Genomic DNA, 16100 nt, shown 5'->3' on the forward strand with positions numbered 1-16100 from the left:
CCTCCCAGTTTCACATGACCAATGGGTCCCTTTTCTAGTTCTGTTTAACCCACCTAGTTAGGGCCTGGAATTTCTTTAATCAAGCTTGTAGGTATAGAGATATAAAACATTCATTTTGCATTGTTTTATTTTGATAAGTAAAATACAAGTCAATGGACAAGGATCTAAAACAAGCAAAAGGATGCACCTCCCAAGGAAAAGAGAAGGTCATCAAACAAAAAGTCAAACTAAGCCTGAGAAAGAGAACACTCACCACACAGAGAACTGTGTCAGAAAGAGAAAAACCACCACAGAAGCTAATTCTCCTGGTACAAATTCGGCACAATCATCTCTAAAGCCTCTGTTTTGTTATACCTTCAAACTGTGCCAGAAATAGCAGGGTTATTGATAGGGCTAGACTCAATAAAACAGAAAGTAACTAAACCCAATCCACGAGTAGGAGTCGTAGGATTGTAGGTGTAGAGTATAAATTCCAGCAACAAAGGGAATCGACGACTTAGGAACCAAGGCTTAGATCAAGCCCAAGTTTTGGTGACTAGGGGAAATAGGAGGAAGGACAATACTTCCAAGTTTGAGGATGATCCAAGGGTTAGATAGGTTGCTATGATAGAGAGAAAAAAATAGAAAGTAGGCCTCAAATTTAGCGACAACCAATATTTACAAACTGCTGATTAGATTGAAAGGTAGGGATTGATGGCTGGAACTGGATACATCTCTCCAAGTATGCCATCAAACCGATGGCTAGATTGAAAGATAGGATCAAGACATAAAATTAGCAAGGACAGATTTAGTAACTTACTAACTTGTTGCAAAACTAACCATTATATTGGGCTGAGATTATGATTGATGGAAGGACTCAAAGGGAGGACTACACCCTCAAAACAATGACTAATTCTGATGGCCAGAATAGGAATTGTTGAGGACTGAAGGTCTGCTGCAATATAACACCACAGGGAAGGTGCGACAGGACAGAGATGATGCAACAGGGTCTTCTCCTTGTGGTAACTTGATGATATCAGCACTTTCACTTCAAGACTAGTAAATAACATCACTGCTGTAGTAGGTGTCAACCACTCCACAGAACAAGGTTGCAACAGAAACAAAATGGAAACAAAAGAGAAGAGAGGAGAGAAGAAGGGAGGAAAAAAGGGCATATGACCAAGGCCTCTCAACTATGGCCTAGGTCGGTCACTCACTAACTCCATGACATCCCACCATGCTCACTGTCTCCCACAACAACAAATGCACAAAGCCAATTCAAACTTTTTTCATAAATTGTCCAAGTGGCTTGAAACCTGACACTTGCTTATATGGGTGTAGCATACTTCTAGAAAATGAAAACAAAAAAATAGCAACTAGTTCCGACTAATTGAAACCTTCCCACTGTAGAGAGATGTTTCCCTTTTACATAATCAACCTTAACAAGAGAAAGTTCCTAATCTGAAAAATAGAAACTGATCCCTATTTTAATGTAGGCCTTAAACCCCTAATGCTTGGGGTTATATAATTGTCCTAATTACAATTAGTACACTCAAAATTTCTTAGCCTATGATCCATCCTCATTGGGGACTTAAATTTAGGCCTAACTTATTAAACCATGAGTTTAATTTGACCCAAAAAACTGGACCAAAACCAAATTCGAAAATTCTTCTTCCATGGGCTGTGATCTGGATCAATGATAAATCCAAAGCCTTTAGACAATATGGTTTTGACCTAGTCTCTTCCATGCATTATTTGATATAGGCTTGGTTAAGGGATGGGCCTTGGGATTCACAATGTAATTACATGAAGAAAGGGTTTTCATCATAGTTTGCGAGTTGATTTTGACTTGGGTTTCGACCTTGGAATATTTTGAATTTCGGTAGAAATTCTACCAAAACCCAGTACATTTCGGTGAACAAATATCCATATTTTGGTCCAGAACTTTAGGAAAACCCTAATTATGCATCTCTAAACATATTTGAACCTTTAGATTGTAAGCAAACACACCCAAAATGGTAGTTTGGTTATAGACCCTAGGTTGGTACTGTATTTGCATTCGGTATTTTTTTCTTTTATGTATCCTATTCTGCAGAATAAAAGCAATTGAAATATGTATTATGAATGAGGAAAAACCATTCAATAGTACACTAATGTTAAAAGTGTCTTCATAAACAATTAACAGGGATTGCCTATTTAAGCATGTTTGCATATGTTTGAAGCATTAGGTTGAAAAAAAAAAAAAAACATTCAAAGTGGTAGTTTGGCTTTGGACCCTATGACATATGGTGGCCATGTCATCCTCTTCCTGAAGAATGTCTCAAAGTCCATCACAATAGACCTATTGATGAAAATTTTGAAATTTGAGGAAATTTAGCTAAATGATGTTTCAAATCCACCCAATTGTTGAATTGTATGCTCCATAGTTGGCCATCAAGTCTTGATTCAGAAGCAAGACAAAAAAAAAAAAAAAAAGAAGAAGCTGAGGGTTTTCTAGGAGTTCTGGAGTTATTTGGCGAAAGGGGCCAAAATCTCGAAATCTTGCCGAAATGAGTCAAAAGTTTACCAAAATGAGTTAAAACTTTTCCGAAATGAGTTGAACCAACCGAAATTTCAGTAGAAATCTAGTATGCCTATAGAGTTGACCACTGTTTCGTATCAAGGCTTCTTAAAACTAAAATATTTTGTGAATTTTGGTCACTTCAATAAAAATTTCAAATTATGGTTTTCAATTCAATTATCCCCCTCTCTACCTTTTTGAACTTCCCTTGTTTCTTAGTTTGTTAGGTCCCTTTGTCGCTTTACTTAAGCTTTTTAGTCGTATTTGGATAATTTATTTGTTGTTTATTTAATGTGCTTTTAGTCTTTGGTTCTTGCTTATTTGTTGATTTATGACTGAAAGGGTACTTTGAGTTCTTGTTTATGTCTCTAAGCACTTCTCTTTTCATTGATTTTTCATGAAGGACAGCTCACAAGAGGCCCCATGAGCAAAACCTTTTTGGAATTGTACAAGGAGGATTAGATCCTGTGCTTAGGTAAGCAATACCAGTTGGTTCAATAATTCTTCAGCTGTTTCTAGGAACTTGCTCAATGTTCTATTGCATGTTTCTCTTTTCTGATTTTTCTACTCCTTTTTCGTTTCCAGGGATATATGTGTTAGAGGCTTGGTTGATCGCAATTTACCTGGGTATGTACATGGTATCAACACTTACTTGTGAAACTGCAGATTCTGAGGTTTCTGCATCTTAATTGAATTTATGATAGCTTTGTGTGCATCATCTAGTCTTACTATATTTCAATAATTCCCACTGTTATCCTTACCAGGTTACCATGATTTGATATGTTCAGATGAGTGAAGTAGTAAATTGTGACATTAAGAAATCATTGTTGGAAATAATACTACACAATGTATGCTGAAATACCTAGGCGAGGCTTGGCAATGGACTTTGCTTGTTGCCTGGGTACTTGGATAGTTCCTGTCATCGAATGGCATCTCACTTGGTTCAGTATTAATTAAACTTAAATATTTTAATTTGAAGGTTAGTGGGGTTTAATTGGACACTTGCTGGTATTTTAAGATATTTGAAGTTATTGGTCGAGGTAAAATGTGTTGGATTATGATATAATGGTGATTAAGGTTTGTAAAGAAACTTAGGTTGGAAAACTTAGATATGGTGCATAGACTTGGTCGGAAATTGATTAAATGACAAAAAAGTTAGAAGGATAGAGTTCATATTAGTAGGATGCCGATATATTTTAGAAAATCACACCTAAAATTTTTGGAAAGAATCACTCATCAAGGGGTTCTGAATGGAGCCCTAAAACATTTGGTGAAATCTTTAATTTTTTTTTTTTTGGATGAATAAACAATTAATTACGCGAGAAGAGAATATGCAAGGGTGGGTGATGTAGATCCACATTATGGAAGGAAATATGAGAGGAAGAAGGTCCAACCTTAGTCCACCTGAGTGGCTAGGGTCCAGCCAAGAAGCCAGCCAAACCCCTACTTGGTTCACCTGAGTGGCTAAGTGCAAATAAGGGTCAATTGGGCCCATCGGCTAGGGGAATAATTAGTAATTGTTTTTAATTAATTTATGGGTCATTGGGCCCATCGAGTTGAGTAAGTGGTATGTCGAGTCCAAATTGTCTTAGGACTCTATTTGTTTTCCACATAGGTTTATTATTCCTAGTCCAATTTTGAATTCTTAGTTGTAGTAGGAGTATCTAGTCCTATTGGGAAACTAGCTCCTAGTTGAAGTAGGAGTGTCTAGTCCTATTGAGAAACTAGTTCTTAGTAATAGTTCGATTGCAATTCTGCCCTCAATAAATAGAGGAGTCTATGTACTCATAATTTCATATTTGAATAAAGAATAATTGTAGTCAATTGCTTAGAACAGCCGGGATAGCTGTGGGTGAGAAGCCCGGGCCGAGACAGCCGCTCCTCCCCCACTTTTCCCTTTGTTTCTTCTTGTTTAAAGCTTTCTATTTTATCCTAAAGTTACTGCTATTGAAGTATACGGCTGTGGTGAGTATTCAGAAGTTCAGATCTGTCCAAGTTACAAACCAGATTTGATTCTCTCTCCTGAAGCTTGCGATTATTTCTCCTAGGTCAAAAAATCAAGAAAGTTTGTAACTTCACAACCAGCCGTCAGAATCCTCTCAACTTTGGGGGTTTTTGTACTCTCCCTAGGGACTATCTACGCCTAAGAGTGCAGTTCAATCGGACTCCTATAGACCTGGCCGCACCTCTCTCTCTCTCCAGTTGTATAGTAGGTCTTTCTCTCTCCTATCGGGTTGTGTTTTGGGCTGGTTTTTCTCCTATATGGGTATTGTATCCTTGGGGGTTTATTTGATGGTCTTATTTCTTTGTTTCCTGGTCCTATTTGTATTGTTTGGGGTTATAAATTGCTGGGGTAGTTTCTTGTAATCTACTCCTGCATTAAATGGTATCAGAGCTATGGCTCAGATAGAAGAACCCTAACCCACCCTTCAAGATGTGATGAAAGGAATCCAGGCCTTGTCTACGAAGTTGGATGGACATGACCAACAGTTGGCTGACCTAAAAGAGAGTACTACTGCCCACTCTAACACCCAACCAACTGTTGCCCAAACTAATGTTCAACCTGCTGTTAATTGCATTGGTAATATTCCCAGAAGAGTCACTATGCAACCTAGAAGGAATGTCCCAGCTCAGAATGATGAGTATAATGAGTATGACAATCAGCTTTATTAGCCTGACGATACGTACAAGGTCAAGTTAGAATTGAAAGAGTACAATGGGAGGCACTATCCCCTCTATTACCAGGACTGGGTAACTTCCTTTGATGACTACTTCCGGTGGTACCGTATACCTGAAGAAAGGAAAGTTCAATTAGTTGTCACTAAGTTAACTGGTGGAGCTAAGGACTGGTGGAGGAATGAAGAGAATAGGCTGATCCGCAGTCGTCAGATGCCTCACAATTGGGAAGACTTGAAATTTATCCTTAACGATAGATTCTTACCACGCACCTACCGACGTGGACTCTACGACATGCTGAATACTCTCAGGCAAGATACTATGACTGTAGGAGATTATATTGATCGTTTTAATGAACTGCTTTCATAAACAGGTGCCCATAAAGAAGATGAAGAACTGCTCATATCCCGTTTCAAACTGGGGTTAAGGTATGATATTCATAAGAAGCTTGGTGTGATCGAGATACCCTCCTTAAGCACTTGTTTTGACAAATCACTAAAAGCAGAGGATTTGATCAAAACAACCTCCAGAAGGTACATCCAACCAACTGACAACAAAAATCCTTATGTACCAACCAAACCCACTGGATTTCCTACCCGAGCTCCACAAGATACACAGGATAAGAGGAAGGCTCCAATGGGAAGGGAGAGTGGATCTGTGACATGCTAGAGTTGTGGAAAGACTGGACACAAGGCAAAATTCTACCCTAAGCGGGGACGATCCAACTCTGTCATCAGTGCCATTGAATCCAATCCTGATTTACAAATCCACGAACCTCAGGATGACGATTGGACTGTTAATGTTGCAGTTGAAGGAGAGGAGGATGAACTGGAAAATGAGCTTACACCAGAGAATGATGATCCTCATGCTTATGTCAATGTGGTTGCAAGAATCCTAGTGTCTGAAACTAAGGGTGAAGACTGGAGGAGGCACAATATCTTCTACACCTTAATGTCTAGTGGACCTTACAAAGCTCAAGTGATTGTGGACAGTGGAAGTTGTGTGAATGTGGTATTTCAAGCCTTTGTCATTGACGGAAAGCTTAAGACTGAATCCCATCCACAGCCATACAAGGTATCTCTTCTAGACAGCAACATCATGGCTGTAACTCAACGGTGTTCAGTCCCATTGAAGGTCTCAGATTATGAAGAAAGTGTATGGTGTGATGTCATCCCCATGGTCCTCATTGATGTACTACTTAGAAGGCCTTGGTTATATGACAACAATGTGCTAGTGGGAGGTACTAAGAACCAATGCATCTTCAATCACAAAGGCAAACCATTCATTCTAAACCCACTCAACATACCTCAGGTAAAAGACAAGTTAAGGGCTGCCCAACTAAGGAGACAACATGTCTTAAAGAATGTTGCTAAGACCTCTTCCAAAACAACCACTGAGCAAAAGAAGCAACCATGCAAAGAAAATTTCAGTAAGAAGAACACTGTGGACAACAAGCTATGCGTGCTGCCCCATAGAGAATTCCTGACCCTGGGTGAAGAAACCGGCCTAATCATAGCTCTTGTTACCAAGGCTGCTAAACTAGTGATAGTGGTCAAACATCCCCCACAAATCAAACAATTACTTGTTGATTTTTCAGATTTGGTGCCAGAGGAATTGCCTAATAAACTACGACCGATGAGGGATATTCAGCATGCCATTGACCTTGTGCCTGGGTCAGTACTCCCTAATCTGCCCACTTACCGTCTCAGTCCTACAGAGCATGCCGAGCTCAAGAGACAAATGAATGATTTATTAAAGAAAGGGTTCTTGGTTAAGAGCATGAGTCCATGTGCAGTAGCAACCCTATTGACAGCAAAGAAAGATGGATCATGGTGTATGTGCATTGACAGCCGGGCCATTAACAAAATCACCGTAAAGTACAGATTTCCTATTCCTTGTTTGGATGATATGCTTGACATGTTGACAGGAGCCTCCATCTTTTCAAAGATCGATCTACAGAGTGGCTACCATCAAATTCGAATCCGTCCAGGGGATGAATGGAAAACAGCCTTCAAAACAAAAGAAGGCCTGTATGAGGGGAAGGTTATGCCTTTTGGTCTCACCAATGCACCTAGCACTTTCATGAGGGTGATGACACATGTACTACGACCCTTCATTGGCAAATTTCTCATAGTGTACTTTGATGACATACTAATATACAGTAAAGCACAAAATGAACACTTGGAGCATCTGAGACATGTCATGAGAGTACTACGGGCAGAAAAGTTATACATCAACTTGAAGAAATGTTCCTTTATGCTGCCCAAGGTCATCTTCCTTGGTTTTATTGTATCTTCACAAGGCATAGAAGCTGATCCGGAGAAGGTAAAAAGTGTCGTTGATTGGCCTATTCCAAAGACCTTGACCGAGGTTCGTAGCTTTCACGATCTTGCTTCATTTTACCGACGATTCATCCGGAATTTCAGCGCCATTGTAGCCCCAATTACAGAATGCACAAAAGGGAGAAAAGTCTCATTTCAGTGGACTCCGGCAACCACTAAAGTTTTCAACTTGATCAAACAAAAGATGATAGAAGCACCAGTGCTTAGACTACCCAATTTTGATCTTATGTTTGAAGTGGCTACTGATGCATCCCATGTTCGGATAGGAGGAGTGCTTATGCAAGAGGGCCATCCCATTGCCTTCTACAGTGAAAAGTTGAATGATGCAAAAAAAAGGTATTCTACCTATGATTTAGAACTCTATGCCATTGTTCAAATCCTCAAGCATTGGAGGCATTACTTAATTGGAAAATAGTTTGTGCTCTATTCGGACCATGAAGCACTCAAATACTTGCACTCACAAAAGACCATTAGTGATCGGTACGCTAAATGGATCTCATACTTGCAAGGATACGTATTTGCTCTCAAGTACAAAGCTGGGAAGGAGAATCAAGTAGTTGATGCACTTAGTCGAAAGGTGATGATGATGAACATCTTCACAGTACAAAGTGTAGGAGTGGAACACATCAAAGAGGAGTACATTAGTAATGTTAATTTTTTAGAAGTATTCAACAACCTACAAGGAGGAGGACAGGATGACAAATTTTCTATACATGATGGGTATCTTTTTAAAGGCACTCGCCTCTGCATCCCAAACACCTCTTTGAGACATCACTTGATTCGAGAGCTACATGGAGGAGGAATGGGTGGACACTTTGGCAAGGACAAAACATACTCCATGGTGAAAGACTTATACTTTTGGCATCAACTCTTAAAGGATGTGCAACATGTGATATAGAGATGCCGCACTTGTCAACTTGCTAAAGGAGAAAAGAAGAATACAGGATTATACACACCGTTACCCGTTCCACATGCACCTTGGCAAGACATAAGCATGGACTTTGTCCTAGGCTTACCACCTACACGGGAAAGTTATAATTCCATATTTGTGGTAGTAGATCGTTTCTCTAAGATGGCACACTTTATCCCGTGCAAGAAGACTCTTGATGCAAGTCACTTGGCCAAACTCTTTTTCAAAGAGATAGTGTGCATACATGGTCTACCACAGACAATTGTTTCAGATAGGGATGTCAAGTTCATGAGCTACTTCTGGAAGACTCTATGGCTGAAAACAAATACTAAACTCAAGTTATCCACTGCATTCCATCCTCAGACAGACGGACAGACCGAAGTGGTGAACAGAAGTCTTGGCAACTTACTCCGTTGTCTAGTCCGAGACTATGAAAAGAGTTGGCCATCTATACTGGATATTGCTAAATTCTCCTATAATAGTTCCGTCAACCGCACCACAGGTCGTACACTATTTGAGATTGTCCTTGGACTGCAACCTCAACGACCGGTTGACTTGGTACCTTTGCCACCTCAGGCCCGTATTAGTGTGGAAGCCGATGAGTTCCTTAGACACATCATGGAGGTACATGCTGATGTTCGTCGTCGCATCGTTGTTAGCAATGATGGATACCAAGCAACTGCCAATCGACATCGTCGCTATGTGGAATTTCAGCTTAGTGATTTGGTAATGGTTCGAATTCCACTTGAGAGGTTTCCTCTTGGTACAATGCACAAGCTCCATCCTCGGAACATGGGTCCCTACAAGGTCTTGAAGCGCATTGGCACTAATGCTTACATACTAGAGCTACCTCCTACTTTGAAGATCAACAATGTCTTCAATGTAGCTGATCTGACGATATATTTGGGACACCATTCTAATGACAGTGACACTGAACACACATTCAAACTTCCTCAATTTGCAAACCCTAAAGATGATGTCATCGAAGATGTTCTCGATAACAAGTTCACCACAGTTCGTGGGGGCAAAGGGTACTACTTCCTCATCAAATGGAAAGGTCGACCACGAGAGGATTGTACTTGGATCCATGCCGATGACTTTCAATGCCTTGATGCAGACCTCTATGAGCACTACATGTCCCTTACCCATTCATCGGAGTTGAATGATTCTAAGAAAGGGGGAGCTGATGTAGATCCACATTATGGAAGGAAATATGAGAGGAAGAAGGTCCAGCCTTAGTCCACCTGAGTGGCTAGGGTCCAGCCAAGAAGCCAGCCGAACCCCTGCTTGGTCCACCTGAGTGGCTAAGTACAAATAAGGGTCAATTGGGCTCATTGGCTAGGGGAATAATTAGTAGTTGTTTTTAATTAATTAGTGGGCCATTGGGCCCATCAAGTTGAGTAAGTGGTATGTCGAGTCCAAATTGTCTTAGGACTCTATTTGTTTTCCACATAGGTTTATTATTCCTAGTCCAATTTTGAATTTTTAGTTGTAGTAGGAGTATCTAGTCCTATTGGGAAACTAGCTCCTAGTTGAAGTAGGAGTGTCTAGTCCTATTGGGAAACTAGCTCTTAGTAGTAGTTTGAGTGCTATTCTACCCTCTATAAATGGAGGAGCCTATGTACTCATAATTTCATATTTCAATAAAGAATAATTGTAGTCAATTGCTTAGAACAGCTGGGATAGCTGTGGATGAGAATCCCAGGCCAAGACAGCCGCTCCTCCCCCACTTTTCCCTTTGTTTCTTCTTGTTTAAAGCTTTCTATTTTATCCTAAAGTTACTGCTGTTGAAGTATACGACTGTTGTGAGTATTCAGAAGTGCAGATCTGTCCAAGTTATAAACCATATTTGATTCTCTCTCCTGAAGCCTGCGATTATTTCTCCTAGGTCAGAAAATCACAACCAGCCGTCAGAATCCTCTCAACTTTGGGGGTTTTTGTACCCTCCCTAGGGACTATCTACGCCCAAGAGTGCAGCTCAATCGGACTCCTACAGACCTGGCCGCACCTCTCTCTCTCCAGCTCTATAGTAGGTCTTTCTCTCTCCTATCGGGTTGTGTTTTGGGCTGGTTTTGCTCCTATATGGGTATTGTATCCTTGGGGGTTTATTTGATGGTCTTATTTCTTTGTTTCCTGGTCCTATTTGTATTGTTTGGGGTTATAAATTGCTGAGGTAGTTTCTTGTAATCTACTCTTGCATTAGTGGGGGGACAAAGCCAAGTTACTACCCTAATGCAACTTCTGTGCAAGTTGCTTGGGCAAACCAAGAGCAGGAGGCATTGGCCCATTGGAGGGCATTTAGAGACCATTACTAGCTTTGAAAAGTCATTCTATGGTATTTCTGACACTTTTTCTGTCGGACTGAAAGTAAATTAGCCCTGCTTGGATTGTAACCATCTTCCACTCTTGAATGGTCTATCCCACTTGTGGAAGGAATCTCTACATAACTCACTGCTGGATTATCATCATTCATAAGAATAGCAGCCTGGGGAGATACTCTCATCTTACCAGGATGGCTTGTCATTGTGCACAACCAAGAAAATTTTGTTCTAGTGGAGGACTGGATCTGGTAACTTGTTGGCAGATGAGCTTGCAGTGGTGGGTTTGAGGGACAGCATATGTATTGTTTCCTGCAACACTTATCTCTTGGCTGATGTTTAATATTTGCGACTGGGTGTGTGACTGCTTCTAGATGTACTTGCCAAGCTTGCAGGCCTTTTTTGTTTTGTTTTGGTTTTTTTTTTTTTAATTGAATAAAATCATTTAGTCATCCAGGGAAAAAGAAATTTGATAGCCAGTTACCTCGGAAATTCCGATCTGATGGCTAGATTTGGATCAAATCTTATCTCAGGACTAATGCTTAGTTTTCAAAAGGACGGTATCAGATTTCAAGGAAAATTTCCCGAATAAAAAATAATAATTTAAATAGCCTAATTAATGGAGATCGACGAGGTGGGTTGAGAGAGAGACAATCGATAGTGGATGGAAAGAGAAAATAGTAGAAATATATTATCTCAAGATCCAACAACCAGATCTGGTTGAAATTCTGGTCAAGTGTAGAGAACTATCAGATCTATCAACTGATAAGAAAAATATGAAAAATCTGACAAGTAAATAAAAATGCATCACAGGTTGCTGAAATTTCAAGATAGCAATAACAAAGAATTTTAGCAGAATCTGATGATCGGAATTGAAGAACAGTTCAATAATCATATAATAGATTTCTGGTAACCAGCATTGGAAGGAAAAATTCAGTTTTAGCATGATATCTTGATCTAGAGATCGGTGTAGAAAGAGAAGAAAATTAGAAGAAATCTGGGAGAAGTAAAAGAGTTTGAAGAAGAATAAGAAAAAAGGTTGAAGAGATGGCACCTGTTATTAGTGGAAACAGAACTAGAAGAAGAGATAAAAGGGGAAGCTATCGGCCTGAAACCCCAAATATGGGCTTATAAATTAGGCCTGTGACCGCCTGTCACAACAGATAACCCATAAACAAGTACCCCTAGGCCCATAGTAACCTATCCATGGCCCACAATAAAGTCCTACTATGCCCAATTGGGTAGTCTTGACTGCATCAATGATTTAATTTATTTACTTTTTTTTACAGCTATGCTATAGGTGGTCTTTCAGGTGGTGAAGATAAAGATTCATTCTGGCGTGTTGTTGCTCAGTGTACTGCTGCATTACCTGAGGATAAACCACGCTATGTTATGGTGCAAACGAAACTCTCTTTGTTATGCCAACATCTTCTAATCATTGAAGTTCCTTGTGTACTGTAGTCTGTAGCTGTGGCATGTTTACTTAGTATTATACAACTAAAATGCAATAACTTGTTTCTTTCCTCTCTTTTTTCCCGTGTATACTACTTTTTCAGGGTGTTGGATATCCCCTTGATATTGTAGTTTGCAGTGCCTTAGGTGCTGACATGTATGATTGTGTTTATCCTACACGAACTGCTCGGTTTGGCACAGCTCTTATACCTGAGGTAGAATTTTTTTTGTATGAATCATTTTCTTTGGAATGATACAGATATGTGTACTATTGTATTAAAGATTTATTTGCAATTATGCAGCTATGAGTAGATAATGTAAAGATATGTATACAATCTGCATGTTCTATGCACCCATGCCTGCAAATCTGCAATTTTGAGCAAGTATTTAGATGGTGACCAGGTCATTGCTTCACCGTTTCCGTATTATCATTACTCGCGCATACACATGTGCAGCTATGTCCATCAAGAATTTACATGTGCAGAGCAGTGATTTGCCACCTCCATCTTATCTTTCTTCTTACACTCCTCCCACTGGATCCATCAAGAGAGAAAAGGAATAAAAGGGTTGTGGTAAAGAGCAGTTCATGTCCCAATTTATATTTTATATATATTAAATAAAACTGAGAACAGGACTGCATTATGTGCTGTCAACAAATGCAACATTAATTCAGAGCGAACATTCCAATATTTCATCCTTTCCACATGCATTTCTGTTCACTTAGTAGTCGAATTTATTCCTCTCTCCCTCCCTCCCTTCTCTGTGTATCCCTGTGTCTGCACTTGGCCCTGGTGGTTAGTGTTAACTCTGAGCTCAATCCCTTTATTGTTGTGTATGCAGTCTCTATTCAAGACTGTGACCTTGCCCTTCACCTTTTCAGAGATTTATTTTGCCTCTTTTTCTGGATGCCTTATCATTTTTTTAGAAGCTAAATTTCTTGTACAGGGGGTGTTGAAATTAAAACACAAAGCTATGGCAGAGGATGTTCGCCCTATTGACACTACATGCGAGTGTATGGTGTGCCCTTGAACTTGACCTTCCACTGAAAAAATAAGTTGATTAGAGATTTCCTTAATAGCACCTTCTTTTTTCCTCTTTTTTTTTTTTTGGTGTAGGTCTGCAAGAACTATACAAGAGCATATATCCATTGCCTTGTTACAAAAGATGCTATGGGATCTGAGCTATTGTCATACCACAATTTGTTTTATATGATGAAGGTAAACTTGGTTTTTTTCCCTGATGAAATAATTTTCCTTAGTTAAATTTTATTTGGTAGATATGGTGATAAAATGCTTTCTGATTTACAGCTCAGCAGAGATCTACACATGTCAATAATCAAAGGATGCTTTCCAGAGTATGCACCTTCTCCCTCCCCCCACCCAATGAGAAAAAAAAAAAAAGAAGCAAAGAATATTGCATATTGGTTTATACTGCTAGCTGATTAGGATGATATCCCAACAGCCTGTTTTCATATTTATTCATTCTTTCATCTGTTGTGCAGGTTTGTATGCGGGTTCCTCCAGAGAATGGTACTTTTTCTGCTCCAGAATGGTCCTTACATTAATAAATGTTGTGTGTGGATTTTTTGTTTTTTTTGGGTGTGCTGCTGCACTGATATGGCCCATATGGGTTATCACTATGGTAGTATTAATCACTTCCCATGCTTAACTGGAACCATTTTCAACTATATTTCTTTTTGAACTCAATTTATGCTTTGCGATCATCCTAGGATCAGGCATTTCTGCTGATTGAGGTCATTGAATTAGAGCTTTCTAGATCATAGCTCACCTTCAAACAACATATAATTAAGGTGTTTACTTTATAGTACTTGGGTATAGGTTCTGCAGCCTTTGCATGGACATTATTAGAACTGCTTTTGCATAGACACTTGCTGCGTTGAGATATTGGAAATCTTCTTAATTCAGTCACTCTCTCTCCTTTAATAGAAGGACCTGTTGACATGTGATTCAATTAAAGGGCTCTCTGCACACAGGTACTTGTTAGTGAAGGGTACAGATTGTGGTGCTGCCTCAGTCATGTGCTTGATGTAAACCTTGATACCCCTCAACAGAGTTTTCTTACCCAAGTTCTTTCCGAAATCTCTTGCTCGAATTACAATGCATAATCTTCCATTGAACCTCCCACCTGACGATAAATCATGTAATGCTTCTTTGTATTCTAGATTTCTTATTTCCAATTTTCCATGTAGTCCTTTGTGCCCTGAACCATGTGGAAGGGTGCTGCTTCTAGTAAGAACTGGGGGTTCAGTGAATATGGTTGCAATCACATATGCATCATCCTCCTATAACAAGTGAATGATGTTCAAGATTTGTGGTTACTAATTTCTATTTGACACAAAAGGGATGGGGGTTTCTCACCCTTTGGATTTTGCTCTATTTCTGTGTTTTCAAAAATTGTGTATGTATTTTGGATCATTTTGGTTTCCATATTGCTAGAAGTAACTATTATTCATCAAGAAAATAGAAAAAAAGCCATTGGTCACACTATTTGATTTGCATTTTCTGGAAGTTAATTTTACAGAATGTCGTATATTAATTTGACAGAATGTCTTATACTCTACGTGGTAATTGTTCTCAAAAAATGAGATGTAAAAATGATTACCGGAATGATGTCTGTGAAATTTGGATCATTCCAAGCTAGTTTGGGTCGAATTGCTTGGATTTTAGTTGGGTAAGGCCGTAAGGGCACTGGCTCGATGCAATACTTTCTGGAGGCTTGTGTTGGGCTGATATTGGGCCTGCAAGGCCGAGCAAATGTAGCTTTGGTCACTCACACTTAAGCTTCAGAGATTTCAAAATTTAGTGCTCCAGTGATTTCTTTGTATCTGCTCCCCCATCTAATGGCCACATGATAAAAGTAGTCAAATGGTAGACATTCTGTGCTGTATCCTTCCCTGTAACCCCAATTAGTTCTTTCATCTAATTTGTATAAACGGTTTCTTCCTTGGCCACCTGCCCAAACTTTGCATGACTATTTTTTTCTGGTCATCTCGTTCTGAGCTCTAACTTGCTCTACCCAAATGATATTTCTGTTTGTTAGAATTGATAGATTCCTTTATTTTAATCTCAGGTTGACTTTTGAACCATTTTTCTATTGTTTTCTAGTTCCCAAAAGGTGATGTTCCAGAATGGGTTTGCAATGCCATGGAGGTTGCTGGAATTGACATTTCGTCCTGCTGTGGACCCTTCTCTTCATCCCAAGAGTAAATGGTTATACATTATACTGAAATGGAAAGAATATATACCTCACATTTTGCTATCCCCCATAGGGAGCTGTTATCATCTCGGAAGTGTCTCGGTGAAGAATTGTGAAATATGAAGAGCAGCATGCAGTTTTTGAGGCACATTCACTTCTTCAAGAGGAATTATTTTCATCGGAGAAGAATGTCAGCTGACTGATTTAACTTACTAACGGCAGCATATTTTTTGTCGTCAATATGCTGCTTTAATAGGATACCCTCAGTCAACAGAGTTGTCTGAATAGACTTTATTGGATGTTTTAGCATTTCATCTCTTTTTTTATTGGCATCTATTAATTTCTCTCCTTTACAATTGCCATTTTTGTATCGAGGGAAGTGAATGAAAATTTGAAGCAGCCTACAAGTAGCACCTGTTTTATTGACCTATGCAGCGTGAACCTTCCCCTCACCCCCTCCCCTCTCTTCCCCTTTTCTTTAATCCGGTTGTCATTCTCTTTTTCGTTTTACATGACCGAAAGTTGGGGATTTGGAGTATTGGAACTAATATCCAATGAGTACCCCAAAAAAGGAAATACTCATCATCACCATGCATTGTAACCATAGCATCTTCCTGCCTCATGGATGTGACTGAGTACTTGGAGAA

General features: G+C 39.5%; 1 protein-coding gene across 5 annotated transcripts in view; it reads left to right on the plus strand.

The window, feature by feature from the left end:
• LOC122090667 (queuine tRNA-ribosyltransferase catalytic subunit 1-like) overlaps window positions 1-15881 on the plus strand; it is a 28891-nt gene extending 13010 nt beyond the window's left edge. For 3 of the 5 annotated variants that reach the window (XM_042660322.1, XM_042660331.1, XM_042660355.1), the window contains 9 exons: window positions 2948-3014; window positions 3125-3166; window positions 12075-12180; window positions 12342-12452; window positions 13183-13254; window positions 13353-13454; window positions 13545-13591; window positions 13739-13766; window positions 14231-15351. In XM_042660322.1, coding sequence (XP_042516256.1) covers window positions 2948-3014; window positions 3125-3166; window positions 12075-12180; window positions 12342-12452; window positions 13183-13254; window positions 13353-13454; window positions 13545-13591; window positions 13739-13766; window positions 14231-14362 — 707 coding nt within the window. In that variant the 3' untranslated portion in view covers window positions 14363-15351. The other 2 variants (XM_042660337.1, XM_042660346.1) reach the window with 2 other exon arrangements.
• Window positions 15882-16100: the final 219 nt, after the last annotated feature.

The sequence above is a fragment of the Macadamia integrifolia genome, chromosome 2 (assembly GCF_013358625.1).
Source record: "Macadamia integrifolia cultivar HAES 741 chromosome 2, SCU_Mint_v3, whole genome shotgun sequence".
NCBI classification, from domain to species: domain Eukaryota; kingdom Viridiplantae; phylum Streptophyta; class Magnoliopsida; order Proteales; family Proteaceae; genus Macadamia; species Macadamia integrifolia.